Consider the following 19190-nt stretch of genomic DNA (forward strand, 5'->3'; position numbering starts at 1 on the left):
GTCAGCTTTATGAGTGATATCACTGTGCAGAAAATGTGATGGAATTTTCACACTTGCCTTTAAAGTAAACCTGTGATTTTTGACATGAAGGGCCAAGGAACAAGTTCACTTTAATGCTTCCTTCGCCAGGAACATGTACTTGCCTCTCTTTTGCTCCATGCAGCTCCATTACAGTGCCAGGATGAAGGAAAAGAAGTCCTGTGTAAGCTCTTAGTTGCTCTAGCCTGAGCACAGGGTTGAGTATCTCCTTACTGTGTGATAGTGCCCGGCCAATCGCCCTGAACCAGCCTTTTCACATGAGGAGAAGGAGAACGAGCCACTAAAAGTACTGAGTTCTCCAGTGGCTGAATGGAGAGGTGAAGCAAAAGAAATGCTTGTGCTTCTGGGGAAGTGAGCATTAAGACTTAAAGCAGAACTAAACCTCCTCAATTAACATGAACTATTTTTAATTCTTGTGCTGTTAGCATTAGTAAATAGATAGGACAGTATATTCAATTTACTTGTTTTAAACTTTTTTTTTACATTTCTTCAGTTGCTTCCTGGTTTCTGGCCTAGGCCAAAATGATGTCCTGCATCCCAGGAGTCTTTATGGGCTTTTTTTTCCCTTTCATCTGGAGGAGGGGCTTTCTCGGCTAAGCACACCCTCCTGCCGGCATGCCTGAGCTAAAGGCAGATGGATTCCAGGAAGTAAATGCTACATGACATCTGCCCTTACTTAAGATGGCCTCGGCTTGAAATGCTAGGTGGTGTTTTTCAAAGTATTTTCTCAACAAAATAAAGCATGGAGACATGGATAGATGGGTGAGTTTGCTTTGAATATTAAAAATGAAATAAATAGGATGGGTTGGCTTCCACCAGAGCTATACGCACCCTCCTTGTTGTATTATGCCAGAAAACTCATTATCCTTTGTTGGAAGAAAGTGGAAACACACTCCGTGGATTCCTGGAAAGCTTTAGTGAACAAGGCACTTTCCCTTTATAAGGCAACCTACGCTAGCAGAGGGGCACTTCGAAAAGAATGGTGAGGATGGGTGGAGTCTCTGCACACTGGGGTTGATTTACTAAAGGCAAATAAACTGAAGTTGCCCTCTGCAAGTGCAGTTGTTCCAGAGCTTATTAAATGAGGTAGGGCTTCACTATGCAAGGAGTACCCCAAAAAAAAAAAAAAACATAATTTTTGCTTGCACATGATTGGATAATGGAAGTCACTAGAGTTTCTGCTCATTTACTAAGCTGTGGAGCAACTGCACTGGCAGAGTGCGACTGCACTTTATAAGTGCACAGTCTTTTTCTCTTTAGTAAATCAACCCCACTGTTTCTGATTGAATGCTTCTTTTTGGTTTAACTTCAGTCTGTGCTGTCTATACTGTCTGTGCTGTCTATACTGTCTGTACTGTCTATGCTATCTATACTAAACTAAGCAAAATGTTTTGTCATTTGCCCTGGCTGTTTATATGCCTATATGTAATGTTTCTCATATCTGCATTGTATAAAGAGATGTGTGATTCCCTTTTTTTTATCTTGTTTTATTATGGGTGGGGTGTGTGCAGAGCCGGAACAGGGAGTGGGCGGGACGGGCAGCTGCCCTGGCCCCCATTGGTTTACTGGGGGCACCGTCCTTCTGTTGCAAGGCTGACAGAAGTAGTAACAGCGACAGTAATTTTGACAAGTGAGTGACTGCTGGGTGTAGGATCCCCTAAGCTTGCACATCATGAGCTGGGGAGGGGGGGCGCAGTTTGGAATCATTGCCCTGGGCGCTGGATGATCTTGTCCTGACACTGGGTGGGTGTATAGCCTTGGTTTCTCCTGGGCTGCAGAAAGTGCTGTATGGGTGTAATTTTTATGTATTTTATTTGTTTTTGTTTTGCTTGTATCTCACTTGACCAGTGTAGTTCAGAGGTACCCAACCTGCTTCTTACCGCTATACCACTTGCACTCCAACACCCCCATTTCTTATCCTTCTAAAATGAAGAGACCACACCTTAATTTTGGAGTATAAATGGCCATAGCAGCCTATTTATTATTCACACCATAAATAACTCCAATATAAAATATATATATCAAAATATCACATCCGTAACAACTTGTTTAACTCCAGTCTGTTGGTCTTTGACGGCACCCCCGAACTCCAACACATATTCCACCAATACACTGCGGGACCTTTTTCCACATGATAGGCCTCCAGCGGATAATCAGCTCGGAAACAACCCCCTTCCCGCAGTGCAACCATTAAAGTATTCCAGCTAACCTTTCGCTGTAATACACCGGAGGGGCACATACTACCGATGAGCCCCCCACCCCTTTTCCATCACATATGTTTACTGCCACTGTCAAAGACCAACAAAACACCACCACAGCCCGCAAGGATGACACCTTATCCTTAAGGGCTCCCCACACCCACAGGGCCCGCTGGATCCCCTCTTGCAGCCCCAGCACCCAGAAAACAATTGCCACTACCGAGAGGTGCATTCCATCGCCCTCAATTACAAGCCCCTGTTAGTTTCCACCTCTCCTTGCCTGATCACCATGCCCCATTCTGAGCCCCAAACCTCTCCACCACCTGAGGGTTATGCAACCCTCCGAAGTTGTAAAATATCTGACTTGACGTCCCAGATCAGCTCCCTGATCATCCAGACCCTATCACCTGCTTGCAGAACCCAAACGACCGGCGGTCTATCCCGCCGCCTAACGTTCCCCTTCCAATATCAGCTTGCTCCACCACAACCCTTATACCCCTAGCCAGTGAGCACATGCCTCCCTCCTCTAGATACCCAACTGTCTGCCAATGGGTCTCGCATCTGCTCTCCTGGCCCCCCACCAAACATACAATGACAAAGAAAATTTTATATAGTAAATTTATACCACCACCATATGAAGGCATATGTAAGTGTGTAAGCTCCTCGCTTCCCACCTACTAATCCTCCGCACTGCCGCCTCATCCAACCAACATCCAGCAGCTTCCACAGCCGCCCTGATGCGGAAGGAGTGTGAAGCGTATTCTGCACCATTCAACCTCGCTTCCCCAGCAGCATTTTCAGCCTTTTTTTTTTTTAATCCACCCTGTACAGCAAGTTAAACAAAAAAACAAAACCCCCGAGTTTCTGCTCAACAGCAGACACTGACCCCGTTTTCAAAGTTCCTGGAACCACCATACCACCAACAACCTTATCCCCCACACAGCCATATTTGACCTCAAAACTTACACCGAACAACCCACACTTCCGTTCATACCTTCTTGTAAGCCGCCCATGTGGACTCACTGGCTGACTGCCCGGTACCTCCTGTGGTGACTCCAATGCCATCTCCCATATCCAGCCCGAGTATGGAACTCCTCCCCCTCTGTGGCCTGCTAACTCACCGAACCTGTTCCCACTAAAAAACAATGAAAGGAGTAAGCCCCACGTGTTGCAGATGCACTTAAGATGAATAGCATATGGAAACTGTTCAACTGCACCCAATGAAACCCAAAAACTGCGTAGCCGCCGTGTGACCCAATGTGCCAACGCGGACATGTGGTTGACCACGGAAACCACACCCCATAATCACAATTCAGCTCCGTGTCAGGTTCCTGCCTGACCCTTACCCCAGCTCCATAGCTAGAACCACTGGAAAATACCCATAGTACCCATTAACGAATGAACATCCCACTTCCACCCAACAAAATTGGGGCCAAAGTTCTACACTCCATTGCCCTGAAAATAGAACCCCCCCCCACACCCGTTGACCCCGCCGCGCTCATGACCCCTTTTTGTCCATTGACCTTACTCACCTAGCCGGCATCCGCCCGATCGTCCTTTGTATGCGACCAAGAACTCATACCAACCCTCCCTATGTACTGCATTCAACCGTTGAAACCGCCTGAAACCCCCATTGTAGCAGATTGCAGCCGTCAGCCCAAACCCACTCATCAGAAAGCAAACTGGCAGGCGAAATTGACTTACCCCGCCACGAAATGCCAAGTCCTCAACTGTATCTAGCGCTGTCCCTAGGCCTTCTAAACCCTTTTCTACAGTTCCTCCACTTGGTCGCTGGCAGACGACCCTCCGTAACCCCTGAAACCATCACAATGCCCAAAACAAAATATTATAATACCCTCATCGGGCCCCCTTGCGTTTGTCAGTCAATGGCAATATGAACCTACCTGCAATGTGCTGCAACGCATAAAGTATAATCGCACACACATCGGAGGAAGGCAGCCTAACACATAAAAAACATCCAAGCCATATATGATTGAATCAGGGACCAACATGTCACCAACCCCCCCCACTCCACTAAGGAACTAAACATCCAACCCTGGCCCACTAACTTGAGCAACCCATGGGCAGGCAGCGAACTAAATAAAAACTCCTTCTGCCAGCATCTATCCAGCAGCCGAAGCTCTCCGAATGAACTGTAAGGCATCGGAACACAGATTCTATGTCCTAGTTTGCCATAGGCGCCCCCCTCCCAGCACACCTAACCCACCGTATAGCTACGTACCTGAAGTATCGGACACGTTGCACCGCATCGGGTTATGACAAAATCCCCCCCCCCCCTTTTTTTTTTAGGACAGATGAGTGGGGAGCGCGGCGAAACTTGTTTGGTTCCTTCTCAAGCGCCACCCCCGCTGGCGACACCATTAACAAACCCATGAGGCAAGCAGCCTCACCATTTCCATATCCGAGGAAGCTACTTAGGAAAGGCTGCAACCCTTCCCCCCCCCCTTCCCAAAGTCATCCCATTTGTGACTAAGCTCGCCTGTCCGTTGTCCTCACATGAAGCCACGATACATGGATGCGTCCTCCCACTCCCTTAACACTCAAGTGTAACATCGCAAACCCCCGAACTGACAGGCTCTCAGTGCACCGACAAACCACCCCCCTTTCTTCATGGCTGACAGTACAGAGGGGGGGGTATAGCCCCCACTCCCGAAGGAACTGCTTCGGAGGCCCCTACTACTACAGAAACCGTATCCAGAGGCAGCTATCTTTTGATCCCCCACGAAGAGACAGCCATACCGACCTGCACAGCCTAAACCGCTCGTCATCCCGTAGCCGAACATATCCCCCTTTCAACCTGTGCACCTACCAATGACCGCCCGCCACTTGTGGGCCAGCGTACACCCCTCTGTACCCGGCGGAGCAACCGCCGCCTACATTGCACCTTTCCAACCCCCCTAACAAAATACCGCCCCGCAGCTTACAACAAAACTTTAAACATTATTTGGACTTACTGGAACCCCAACAGGCACTTCGCTTGCCTCCATCGCTGGCTCGCATCCCTGCGGCTCCTTCTCCTCGCACACCGATAGCTCACTTTCCGACCCGTCGTCCTAGGCCAGGACCGGTGATGTCCTCAGCCCCCCAGGCAAAGAGCTCCTGGGGGCCGTGGAATCCCCACGGGGCTCCGCCTTCTCTGCTTTTTTTTTTAGATAGTATGAGCAGCCCGATGGCTATGCTCGTAATTCTCCCTCGCCGAGTCTTCTTGCATATTTCTGTGACTCGCAGGCGTTTATTCACCATAACGGCCGGTGGCCACGCCCACTGAGCTGTGCTGGCAGCGTGGAGTCCGCTGCAGCTGGGGGATCTGATTGTACCCCCCCAGAGGCCTCCCTTAGTCCCCTTATTCGCGGGTGGGGGGAGCGGCGCCATAACGGCCCGTAGCCCCCGCCCACCGAGCTGGGCCGGCGGCGTGTAGTCCGCCCGTGCCCTGGTCAGGCCAACCGCAGGTATCTCTTCAGCTAGGGGGGGCCGGATTGTACCCCCCCCAGAGGTCTCCTCTAGTTCCATGTTTCTCGGGCGGGCAAGCGGCGCCATAATGGCCCGTGGCCCCGCCCACCGAGCTGGCCGGCAGCGTGTAGTCCGCCCGGGCCCTGCTCAGGCCAACTGCAGGCTTTACACCATCTGGGGGACCGGATTGTACCCCCCCAGATGACTCCTCTTTTCCCACGATGCTCGGGCGGGGAAGTGGCGCCATAACAGCCCCTGACCCCGCCCACGGAGCTGGGCCGGCGGCGTGGAGTCCGCCCTAGCCCTGCTAAGACAGACTGGCGGCTTCTTCCTTGCTGGGAGAGATGATTGTACCCCCCCAGAGGGCCCCACACCTGGCACACTGCACCGCATGAGGGCCCTGGTAACAGAGTGCCTGAGGCCGCGACCTCCACTTGGACAGCGACCCTCGCCTCCCAGCCGCGATCCGCTCACCTGTTCCTCCATAGAGACAGCAACCCTTCTGTGCCTTCACCCCAGATCCTCTGTTCGCCGCTGCTGCTGCAAAGTCACCCGATTGTCCCATGTTGGAGGAGCAGAGAAAAAACTGCCTCCTCCTTTCCTTCTTCACAAGTTTCTGTTCCCCAGCCCAGTCCCTCCTCCTTCTTATATAGTACCACTCCCCCTGGACTTTACTCACTGTCCCCTCCCCTCTAGCTCTTCAATATTAACCCATGCGTTGTCTCCCCTAAACACACTGTCATGCCCGGCCCTGCACTACTTTTTCTTTCTGTCTTTTCCGTTCCGGGCCTCACTGACTGTATGTAGTTGTTGTGTTTTTTGTTATGTCTTCGACAAAATTTGATACAGTCCTTGGGGTTGACTTACTAAAGGTAAATAGACTGTGCACTTTGCTTACAAACTATTTTTATTTGGTACAAAAGGTGGTACAGAAAAACATTATAATAGGTAGATATTTACAATATGCATAATGTACAATATTATAAAGTTAAATTACTAAAGCAAACTATATTACTCATATAGCACAAAGTATATCTTGTTCTTTCCTATGTATAAACTACCTGTATTGTAATGTTTTCTGGCATATGACTGTGCAAAGTGCAGTTGCTCCAGAGCTTAGTAAAAGAGCAGAAGCTCTGCCGACTTCCATCATCCAATCATGTGCAAAGCAAAAATGCTTTTTTTTTCTTTTTCTTTGGGTATTCTTTGCAAAGTGAATCTTTACCTAATTTACTAAGCTCTGGAGCAGCTGCACTTGCAGAGTTTAATTATACTTTGCAAAGTGCACAGTCTATTTGTCTTTAGTAAATAAACCCCAATGTGTTGTATAATTGCAAACACAATAAAAATAATTTAAAAAAATGAATTGAATAGCATTTTCTGTTTGTGGGTCTCAAATACAGTTTAGTTCTGCTTTAACACTGCTTGGTCAAATCACAGATTTGCTTTACCTTGGCTTTTAGGTGATTAATTGTGGTTTATTTTAGAGTCTCGTTTTCACCCTTGCTGTCTTTTTATGAAACCGTAGGCCTTAGATGCAAGAGATATAACATGATGCTGTTTTTATTTTGTTTCCTCCCCCCAGGTATCATGCATGTGGGATGACATCCTGTGGTTGCGCCAATGTGTTACAGTGTCACAGTCCTCTTGTTCATGTATCCTGCAAACTCGCTTTAAGATGCTGCTAGCCGTGTCTCAAATGCAGGTATAAACCTTGACCATGTGTATTTCCTACTTCCTACATTACTGCAGCCCGCTGCTTCCTCTTTTATGCTGGCCATACATGGCTCAAATTTCCACCAATTTTGGTGGAATCTGAGCTGTAGGTGACCCTGTCAGCACCACCCACTCATCAGTCTGAAAATCAAATGAGCCATGAAAAAAATTATCGACTAAACAGTGACTGCCACCAATGTTTGGGTATTCTGACATCTGTGGGAGCAACAGCCGTTAGAATGCAGTAGCTGGCAGTGGAAATTCCCCATCTATTGATTTCTCTGGTTCAGCCCACAGGAATGAGTGAAATCTTAAAAGAGAAGTATGTTTTTTTTTAATAATAATCATACTTACTTTACTAGCTCTAATACTGAGAACCGAACGATCAAACACTGCCGATCGCTCATTTCTCAGGTGCTCCCTGAGCAGAGCTGCTTACTGCCAGTCACCGGCTCTCTGTTGACCCCCCACCCTCCACGCTCACTGGAGACTGAAGCACTGGGCTGTGGAGGGGTGGGAGCAGCTGGCCCAGGCTCTCATCGGCTCGCTGAGAGGCTGAGCCGGGTGCCAGTCCAGGCAAGTTGCAGGATCACGACTTTATTGTTGCAATCTTGCCCAAGCCTGGACCGGTTCTGTGACGTCAGCCAACAGCGGGCTCCAGCCCGCTGTCTGCTGAAAACTGGTCACAGGAGTGTGGAACGAACTGCACTGCTGTGATTCATAGGAGAAGTACAGACAAACAAGCTTCTCCTTAGGCTAGGGGTGCTCAACCTTTTGAAGAGCGAGGGCCACTTAAGTTATTTGGTAACTGATCACGGGCCACAATAAAATGAAATGGTTCCGAATTTAGAATAGCATAATGAATATTTCCCGCCTTCAGCCGCTGAATGCCATTAGGAGAGAGAGGAGGAGAAGCTGACTTTCAGCGGTTGCAGGAGGAAAATGGAGAGGATCAGTTCCTGTATATGCCACCCCCACAGCCCCTCCTGTCCAAGCGCAATTCAGAATGTGGCAGGGAGGCCACACAGGGCCCCCTGGAGCATGGGGCAGGGTCACCATTGTGACCCCTGATGCTACACCATTGTTTGGGGGGCTGTGGTAAAAATACATCTCAACTATGGGGTTTTACGGCCCTGTTTTGCTTTCGTCCATCTAGTAAGGTTACTTTGTGGTATAAGCAAGGAAGCTTTACTAGATAGACAAAAGTAAAACAGGCCCTAAACCACAAATGTAAATGAGCCCTTACTGTCCTGAGCCCACAATAGGGCTGCTTTCAGATTGATGCTTTGGGGTTTACCCACACCTCGGGTGCAGCACAGTGCCCATGCGGCTTTCCTGCGAGTTTGCTGCATTTTGCCATAGACTTCCAGACTTCTCGTAGCCTAAAATGGAAGAGCACTTCCCTGGTTTAAGGTTGAGGGCCACATCAGACAGCTCTGAGGGCCACAGGTTGAGCCCCCCCTGCTTTAGGCCAGATTCACACAAGGTGCACTATAGCGTACGCCCATGTTTACCCGCATGGGGATCCACAGGTGTTCTGTGCATCCCCATATAGGTAGTCCTATTTATGTCAATCGGGCCAAGGCAGCTGCATGGACACTGTCACTGATCCCAATATGACATCTGTGTGGGTACATGTCCTCAAATGCAGACAGTGTGAGTTCAGGGGCACCAGCACCCACACAGATGTCATCAGGGCCGCCATCAGGGGGGGTACAGCCGATACACATGTATCAGGCCCGAGCATCTGGAGGGGCCCCAGGCCCGGAAACCAGGAAGTGTGCAGGAGAGAGGAGCCGGAGGAGAAATAGTGCTGGAGAGGCGCCGGAGGCTAAGCACATAGTAAGCACAGTAAGCTGGCAGGGCTGGGACGCGGGAGATATTATGAGGGAGGGACTTAACAGCCTTTCAGTTACTCCTTGGCTGAGGAGGCAGCAGGAGGCGGGCTGCTCCGCCTCCTGCTGCCTCCTTAGCTAATAGTTACACAGGGTGCACAGTCCATCACTGCAGAGCCTCATGCTTTCTGTGTTGGTGGGAGGGACAGAATTCCTCTGCAAAGAAGTTGCTGCAGAGATGGAGGTGAGTGAAGAAAAAAAAAGGAAAAGTGTTTCCCTGAAGCTGCTAGAAGACATGTACAGTCCCTTGTTAATATCAATCACTGTATTGCCAGCCCTATTGCTGTCCTTTTAGCCGAGTGAAAGTAACTTTACACATGTGTAGCATAGGTGTCAGCTGATGTCACCATGTTAAAAGGACAGCAATATGGGTAGCATTACAGTGACCGGTATTAGTCCAGGTTCACTAAACTAGCCAATGCTCTGAAAAGCAATCCATGCGAATAGTTTTTTCAGGCCCCTTTCACATGAGTGGTCCGATCGGGTCCTCCTGTCCGTTTTTGAGGCAAACCCGATCGGACCATCCATTCTCCTCTATGGAATGGCAAATTTAAATGGAAATTTGTACGTTTACACCCGCCTACCTCCAATTTGATCTGATCTGGCAAAAAAACAGATGGAAGGCCTCCATTCCCCTCCATCTGGCCGGATCAGAGGGCAGTTGGGTGTAAACGGACAGCATGAGCAGACACAGACCTGTCAGTTGCCCACTCAGCAAGGGATCCACAGGCAGATCCCCGGATCGGGCCCGTGTGAAGAGTGTAGATAAGGCCGGCCATAGACGGTTTGAATCTCGGTCTGTTTAGTAGAGACTATCCGAGATTCAAACTATATATGGGCAGGCTGAATGTACCCAAGTTGAATGATCGATCAACTTGAGTACAACCAGCCTGTCAGATTTTACATACAATTATCTCTAGCAGCTCTTGTAGCCACTAGCAATAATCACTGCGTTCTCCTGGCGGGGGCGGTTTTCCCACCCCCCTCTGGGAGAATACAATGACTCCTCAGCAGGGAATCAAGCAAATTTTTTTCCTGCAACCTGTGCGACACAGATGGGGAAGAAAACGAATGGGGTTTTATCAGTACATGTACATAGGGTCGTTTATATTAGTTTCTAGGCAGTTGAGTTTAGTAGCATTTTTTGGAAAGCAAAATTATGCGTTCAGGACGGATGTTCTGAAACGCCAAACGCCTGTACCAGCTTGTAAACGCGTGTAAACGCGATAACTCCCATTTAGCTGTGTTTCATTTACAGGCATTTTTAATTTTTGACTATTTGAAAAAAAAAAACGCTTCTAGACACAAACACGGCTAAACGCGGCATGAAAACTTGGCCAAACTGACGTTTTTAAGCGTCGGTTACTATTTGTTAAGTTATATCGTTCAGGGGAGTTTGAAAACGTCCCGTGTACATTAAGCCTTAAACATATCAAGCGTTCTAGTTCCACTGTGGTATTCTCATTCCTCTCATTCAATCTTCTTTCCTTTTCCAAAGGGCCTCCTAGGATTCCAAGACTTGGGGCAGGTTTATTTTGAGCCCATTAAAGACAAGCAAGGAAACATTGTGATTGTGACTCTGAAGGAGGTGAAACTGAGCCAGACGCTGGAGAACGTACGCTGGATGTCGGTGTTTAAACTGCAGACTCACAGAAAGTCTGTCTCATCACCGGAGGAGCCCAGTGCTTTGGATGTCCTACTGATGACACTGCATGTGAGTTGACCTTCTCGGCTTACAGTAGTTGGAGGAAGGAAGTGAGTGAGGTGTGTGTTATCTCCAGGAATGTGTAAGCTGCCTCTTGTGCTCTCATATGACCTGTCCCTGCATATGTTTCATCTGACTTATCCCCATCTCATATGTTCAGATCAGCAGCACCTCCAAAGCTGCCTTCATTTAAGGTGACGTGAATGAAAGAAGCAGAATATTACATATGCACCATAATTGTTAAAGGGTTGTGTATTAAAGAGACCCTGTCACCAACTTAAGAAACTGCAGGTCAAACTATAGAAAAATCAAATACTTTTAATACTGCCTACTAGCAGTGTTTTATGTTTCCATAAATTGTATCTTTATGCACTTGCAATATGCCTTTCAACTTATTTGATTACTCCAGGCATTTCAATTCCTTAACACAGCCACCTCCTTACTTGCAAGTCTTTGTCCTTCCGTATTCTGGAAGTGCCTAATTACTCTCCGTGCCGACCAAGCTGCTCTGCCCCTCCCCTCCCCTCCCTGCATGACCTTTTATGTAGCTGGGGGAGGAGGAGCAAAGATCAATACTATAGAGCAGCGGTCCCCAACCTTTTTGGTGCTAGGGACCGGTTTTGTTGCGGCCAATTTTTCCAGAGATGGGGGCTTGGTGATATTGCCACTCACTGGTTTTAACAGGAATCTCTGTGCAGTCAAACCTCTTTGCTAATAATCTGTATATACAGATCATAAGCAGAGAGGTTTGACTGCACAGAGACACCTATGGAAACGCTATCAGTGAGTGGATCACTGCACAGAGACACCTATGGAAACGCTATCAGTGAGTGGATCACTGCACAGAGACACCTATGGAAACGCTATCAGTGAGTGGATCACTGCACAGAGACACCTATGGAAACGCTATCAGTGAGTGGATCACTGCACAGAGACACCTATGGAAACGCTATCAGTGAGTGGATCACTGCACAGAGCTCCACCTCAGATCACCAGTCTCCTGCATCCATTCATTTCTCCTCACCTTGCACCTGTTATGCCGCGTACACACGGTCGGATTTTCGGCCCGCAAAAGACCAATGAGATTTTTTCATCGGAAAATGCGACTGTGTGTATGCTCCATCTGACTTTTGCTGGCTGAATTCCAGCCAGCAAAAAATTGAGAGCATGTTCTTAATTTTTCGGTCGGAAAAACTTCTTATCCGAAAATGCGATCGTCTGTGGCACGTCTGTGGCAATTTCGACGCGCAAAATCCCTACGCATGCTCAGAAACAATTCGACGCATGCTCGGAAGCATTGAACGTCATTTTCTCTGACGGTTGTAATTTCAGCGAACTTTTGCATGACCGTGTGTATGCAAGGCAAACTTGAGCGGAATCCCATCAACGAGAAAACCGATCGTGTGTACGCGGTATTAGAAGGTTGGTTTTCCCAAGCCCTGTATGTGTTTTTTGTGCCCCGGGGCATCAGAAGGAGGAGGGTAGCTGCAACTTATTGACAGGGGGCGGAGCTTCACTCGCTCACCCCCTGCTGTGTGGCTACAATGCAGGGCTATTATACTTCATTGCCGCACAGCAGGAGTTGAATAGAGAGCGAGTGAAGCTCCGCCCCCTGTCAATAAGTGGCGGTTACTCTCCTTCTTCTGATGCCCCAGGGCACAACAAACACATACAGGTCCCCCAATGGCGACCAGACAAGAGGCGGAGCCCGGGCGCCTATGGGGATCAAACTGCCACCTAACACCTGCCGTGCGACCTGGCCCCCAACAGGTTACGGAACGGCATCGGTCCACGGCCCGGGGATTGGGGAATGAGGACCCCTGCTATAGAATGTTACTTGAGTGACAGCCATTAACATGCCGGGCTGCTGACATCACATTTAAGATGATGGCACCTAGCAGCAGCTTTAGGTCTTTTGGCTTTTGGCTCTTACAGATAAATAACATGTGTAAAATATGTTATATGCACAGATTTAAATCAAGTCGATTTTAATCATGATTTTAATCACTAGTAAAAAGGCTTGATTTAAATCAACTCAATTTAAATCATAATTTTTAAAGAGCAAATGTCATCTCTGTCCTGCAGCGGCTCCTCCTCTGACCCGCTGTTGACTCACCGACAGTCCCATTCACTTTAATAGGACGGCTGGTGATGCGGCAGTGACACAACAAGGTGAGGGAAGTGGCGGCAGCAGGTGAGTGGATGCCCGCTAACAGGCGCTGCCATGATGGATCTGAAATGACAGGTGCTCTTTAAATGTAAGCTCTTATTCTTGCTGGTAGTTAGAATCTTTAATATTTGCAAACAAAATGAAGGTTTCATATTTAGAATAATAGGTTGTCAGTTTAGTAAAACAGCAATATCAGAACGGATTCAGTCATACAGTTTGTAGTGTACATAGATTTGCAAAACAATGGGATAAGGGAATATTCCTGAACTTTGTTTTATCTCATGGTTACTGTTACTGTGAATGCATCAATGCAGTGCATGTTATCTCAGGTTGCAGAGCTTGGATTTATTAAACGAGTTTACCAAAAATGTAAATATTGTAGAATATACAGACTCATGCTACATAACTAAGCTCCATTTCATGCTTAATAAACTAATTTATTAAGGTATCCTAAATACCAAACTATCTTTAGATAGCTCTTTACTCCAAAAGCATTTTATTAAAATAAATTTGATAAAAACCAAAAAAATCAGATTTAAATAAAAAAAAATCTGATTTTTTTTAAAAAGATCATCGATTTGTATCCACCCTGTTCACATATAATCTTATGGAAATTTTTGTTGAATAAATGGTTTGGCAACAGGGTCTCTTTAAGTAAGCAAAAGGTAACATAGGATATTTATAGACCCAACATAGATTAATAAATAGGCAATTTCTGTACATTAACCGCTTTATGTATGGGGTGTTTGGTGCCTTTGTGAATGCACAGCTCTTTTCAGAAGTGCCTAGGCACCACTGGACCTCCTGTATGGAGCCCGAGCACATAGGGGGGCCTGGACATCAGGGGGGTCAGTGCTATAGGATGGGAGGACAATTACAGAACTATGCACTATGTCTGTATCTCTCTCTCCAGCAGCTGAAAGCCGGTTTCTCCCCTTCTTCCCCCACCGGCTTTCAGCTGCTGGAGGGACACAGTTCATAGTTCTGTAATTGTCCTCCTGTCCCGCCGCACTGACCCCCCTACCTGTGCTGCCCACATCTGATTCCACCCTACCCCCCAAACACCCCCCCCCCCCCCCCGAAATGTCATCCAAACCCCCCCCCCCCCCCTACAGCATTAAAAAAAATTCTTAATAACATAACATTTAAAAAGAGCAAAAGGCTCCAGTCACCATATTTTAAAATGACAGCCATGATGCCGCTGGTGTGTAGTGCATCGTGTTTCATCACATATGATGTCACCAGGCAGGCAATACTAGTCCTTTTTAAAGCTTTTTAAATCAGAGTTCAAGGAGAGTAAAAATGTTACTCTTAAGCAGCCCATAGATTATGCTGTTTTATTTCCTTCCACCGCGGGTACAAGGTAAAAAAAATTGCTCGATTCCTCCATCCACACAGTCAGTGTTGATAGGGGAATCCCTCCCGCAGCACTATTATGTTTCGCCTATGGGGAGAGCGGGTCGCCTTCCTGGTTGGCAGAACACAATGGTCACTGCTGGCAGCTATAGCCGCCGGCAATGATTGCATGCAAAAAATCTGACAGGCTGGTTGACATGGATGGATCGACATTCAGTACTACCAGCCTGCCCATAGATGGATCAAATCTTGGCTGGTCTCTGCTGAACCGACTGAGATTTGGTCCATCTATGGCCGATCTAAGTTTCTTTTTATAAAATGTACAATACTGCAGCAACTGTCCTATGACAATGGCTGCTAATAACATATCCGTCCGGTGCTGAGAGCAGTGCTGGAATGTTTATAGGGATAGTTATAATAAGGCTTCTGACAGGTGCTTGTTATCACCCTTCACACTTTGGGTACGGAGTGTTGTGGAGTAATTCTTACAAATCAGGATCCCCACTTTAATTCAGCACTTTATGAGCAGCCTAATTAGTACTCATGATCTTTAGATAAATTTTTGTTGTTGTTTAAAAAAAAAAAATACTTTTAATTTATCTATGATAAAACAGACATTTCCATGTAGGACCATTCGTACATCTTATACATGAACCTAACTTGAAGCTGTAGGATGGTAGATTGAGGAGTACACTTAGGCCCTATTCACCCTTGTGAATGGGGCAGTTTGGCAGATTACCCATGGGATCCATGCAATTATGTTTGGGTGGCAAGCCCCATTGAAAGCAATGGGAACGTGACAGCGCCCACAGCTATTTGTGACCATGTGCATGTAATTGCTGATGGAGTGATCATCTTCGGATGATTGGTCCTGGACATAGACTGTCTTTGAACGGCCATGAATAGGTGCGGGCACTGTCAGGTTCCCATTGATTTCAATGGGGCTTCCTGTTCACATGTAATTGCATGGATCCCCACTGAGTTGCCCATGGATAAATCACAAATGGCCCCATTCACAAGTTTGCACGGGGCCTTTAAGGAAAACTTTACTGAGAGAGACATAGAAAGGGCCATTGGTGCTTACTTTAATACTGCATGTCCCCTACTTGGAACAAACAGGCATATAGGGATATCTGATTTTACCATGTCAGTGACTCAAATCTTAATGAAACCATTTAGTCAGTCTACTAGCCAGACAGCTAGCATCTTCAGAAGATGACAAGCAATGGGCGTCCCCATGTGCCTCTAGGAAAGGTTTGTTTCATGTCATGTAGTAAAGCAAGGGCTGAGATTGTTCCTTCTGTTCTATGGTCTCTACACTATACAGGAGTATTTTTTTGTACATTCCAGGAGAAACTGGCTTACCACAGAAGAAGCAGCCAAGCTTTGCCTCCTGGCCTCTATCTGGGATATCTGAAGCTGTGCAGTGCGGTAGACCAGATCCGAGTGTTGGTTCCTGAACGATTACCCAACATCCTCTGTAATGTCAAAATACGAGCCAATTCAAACGTATCCAGGTGAGTTTTCTTCAAACACAGATCTAGTATTATTCAGCAAGGGGTCATTGCTTTGCATGGAACAAAGACCTTCCTCTGGAACCTGATCTGCTTCCCACTGGGCCTGGTTAACCATGTGCCTGAAATAAGAACTGTCTCTACTGACCTGGTGCTAGATTCTCCCTTTCATTGCCCAGCTGCTGGTTTCCAGTGCAGGTTGGAAGCTAATAAATTGCTATGGGGCAGCACAGACAGTGGTTGTTGCAGACACTGCTATGTTTCATCATTGACTTTGTTAAGGCTCTATTAACACCTAAATGTTTTGTAGCTCAAAACTCCAAAACCCTCAACATTCAAAATCCCATGTATTTCTATGGCGGCTGTTCAGATATGAGCCCTCAGACGCCTGTAGCTCGAGGCCTGATGCTCCTAAAGTTACATAAGCTACATTTGAGACAGAATTGGGCATTTTTGGCCTTATAGACTTGAATGAGAACATCTGAAAATGCGCAAATCAAGCATTTTCGTGTGTTTTTTCAGGTGTTTTTTAACCTGTAAGAACTAGTGAAACATAAACGCCTGAAGCTTAAATACGCAATCAAAACTCTTTTAAACCACTCGTATACGCTTGCAAAAACATAAAACAAAATACTGTACACTTGAAACTCTCTCTGCTCAGGTGTGAGCGCAGCCTTAAACATGGATGAATGATAAAAGTATATATATATCTGTATATCAAAAAAAACGCTGAGGAAGTCCTGCTGGACGATACGCGTGCGGATCAGGATTTTATCCCTAAGAGACGTCACTGCAGCCACCTTAATATCTTCTGTCAACTTTTAAATACATGCACTCAATACCTTAGCACTGGGCATAGTGCTTCCTATGTGAGTACCTTTTTAATAAATGTTATCGTGTTTTAGCTATACAGAGAGCACTATAGTATTCTTTCTATATTTCATGTGAATATGAATGAAAACCGTAAAGCTTGATCAATGAAGTGGGTTCCGGTGTTCCAGTCAAGATTTTACCCTGACCACTAATAAAGTGGTGAACGCCTATGTGACCCTTCTGTTAGTTCAGGGGTCTGTGTAACAAGGTGAGCGGTTTGGCTGGCAAGAGGTGTGTGCACGGTTCGAAGCGCACCTTGGATTTGCATGAAGCACCCTTTTTCACCTATCTATCTATCTATCTATCTATCTATCTATCTATCTATCTATCTATCTATCTATCTATCTCTCTCTATCATGCTCTCTCTCTCTCTATCTCTCTCTCTCTTTTTTTCTCTCTCTTTTTTTCTCTCTCTCCTTTTCTCTCTCTCTCTCTGTCGCTCTCTCTATCATGCTCTCTCTCTATCTCTCTCTTTCTCTCTTCTCTCTCTCTCTCTCTCTCTCTCTCTCTCTCTCTCTCTCTATCTCTCTCTTTCTCTCTCTCTCTCTCTCTCTCTCTCTCTATCTATCGCTCTCTCTCTATCGCTCTCTCTATCTCTCGCGCTCTCTCTATTGCTCTCTCTCTATCTCTCACGCTCTCTCTCTCGCTCTCTCTATCGCTCTCTCTCTCTCTTTCTCTATCTACAGTATCTATCTATCTATCTATCTATCTATCTATCTATCTATCTATCTATCTATCTATCTATCTATCTATCTATCTATCTATCTATCGCTCTCTCTCTATCGCTCTCTCTCTCTCTATCGCTCTCTCTCTCACGCTCTCTCTATCGCTCTCTCTCTCTCTCGCTCTCTCTCTATCGCTCTCTCTATCGCTCTCTCTATCGCTCTCTCTATCGCTCTCTCTCTCTCTTTCTCTATCTACAGTATCTATCTATCTATCTATCTATCTATCTATCTATCTATCTATCTATCTATCTATCTATCTATCTATCTCTCTCTCTATCCCTCTCTCTCTATCTCTCACGCTCTCTCTATCGCTCTCTCTCTATCGCTCTCTCTCTCTATCTCTCTCTCTTGTGCTCTCTCTCGCTCTCTCTCTCTCTCGCGCGCTCTCTCTATCGCTCTCTCTCTCTCTCTAGATAGATAGATAGATAGATATAACAATACCTGTTTATCCCTACTCTTAGGCAAGTCATAGATTATGCGATTTTTTTTTTCCTGCAATCATGAGTTGCAGGAAAGAAAATCGCTCGATCCCCCCATCAACACAGTCAGTGTTAATGGGGGAATCCCTCCCACAGCGCTTTTGTGTTCTGCTGGTGGGGAGCCTTCTCTGCTGGCAGAACACAATGATTACTGCTGGCGGCTATAGCAATTATAGCAAGTAATTGCATGCTATGGCTATAGCAATTATAGCAAGTAATTGCATGCAAAAAAATCGATAAGCTGGCTTAGCGACTGGATTGACTTGAATATAACCAGCCTCCTCCACAGTCCCTGCGGAGCCAGCCGAGATTCAATCCATCTATTTAGCTTTAGATCTTCCCTGTTGTTACCCTCTAACACCATTAGAGGGATGGCTACGGTAAAACAATAAGACCTGTTTGCTGTTAATTAGATCACATCTTTCAATTATAAACAAAGTGAATAAGCAAATCACAAAGGATATGTCGCTAGATAAAATTATAGCTAGCGGCAGATTGTTCATCAATTGCTTGTATATGAATTGTTTTACAAACGTAAAGTACAACTTGTCACTTTGACCAATCAGCTAACCCCACCAGCCATGTATACTAAAGCTGGCCATAGACGGATCGAAATTCAGGGACTGGCAACATTTTCATCCATGTGTGGCTAATCCTGTTCAACAAGTCAGTCTAATGATCGGCTTTTGTCGAATGGTCTTGTTAGAAAAATTTTTTTCCAATCAGTGGCTACAGCTGCTGGTCAGCATTTTCTGACAACAGGGAGTCCCCGCTGTCAGAATACAGTGGGGTGGATTTACTAAAAGGCAAATAGACTGTGCACTTTGCAAGTGCAGTTGCACTCATTTTTCCAAATGTGGTAAATGTGGTAAAACTCTGCTGATTTCCATCATCCAATTATGTGCAAGAAAAAACACTGTTTTTGTTTATTTTTTATTTTCCTTGCACCTGATTGGGTATATTTTACAAAGCGAAGCTTTACCACATTTAGTGTACAAACTATTTGTCTTCAGTAAATCAGTAAATCTATCCCAGAGTCTCAGCTGGGA

General features: G+C 46.3%; 1 protein-coding gene across 3 annotated transcripts in view; it reads left to right on the forward strand.

Annotated features, from left to right (window-relative positions):
- The window catches only part of LOC141148841 (ankyrin repeat and fibronectin type-III domain-containing protein 1-like), a 582481-nt gene that overhangs the window by 481974 nt on the left and 81317 nt on the right, over positions 1-19190 (forward strand). For all 3 annotated transcript variants that reach the window (XM_073636627.1, XM_073636628.1, XM_073636629.1), the window contains 3 exons: positions 7294-7413; positions 10818-11033; positions 15901-16067. In XM_073636627.1, coding sequence (XP_073492728.1) covers positions 7294-7413; positions 10818-11033; positions 15901-16067 — 503 coding nt within the window. The remainder of the gene's footprint in view (positions 1-7293; positions 7414-10817; positions 11034-15900; positions 16068-19190) is intronic.

This window comes from Aquarana catesbeiana, linkage group LG06, assembly GCF_042186555.1.
Source record: "Aquarana catesbeiana isolate 2022-GZ linkage group LG06, ASM4218655v1, whole genome shotgun sequence".
In the NCBI taxonomy this organism is placed as follows: domain Eukaryota; kingdom Metazoa; phylum Chordata; class Amphibia; order Anura; family Ranidae; genus Aquarana; species Aquarana catesbeiana.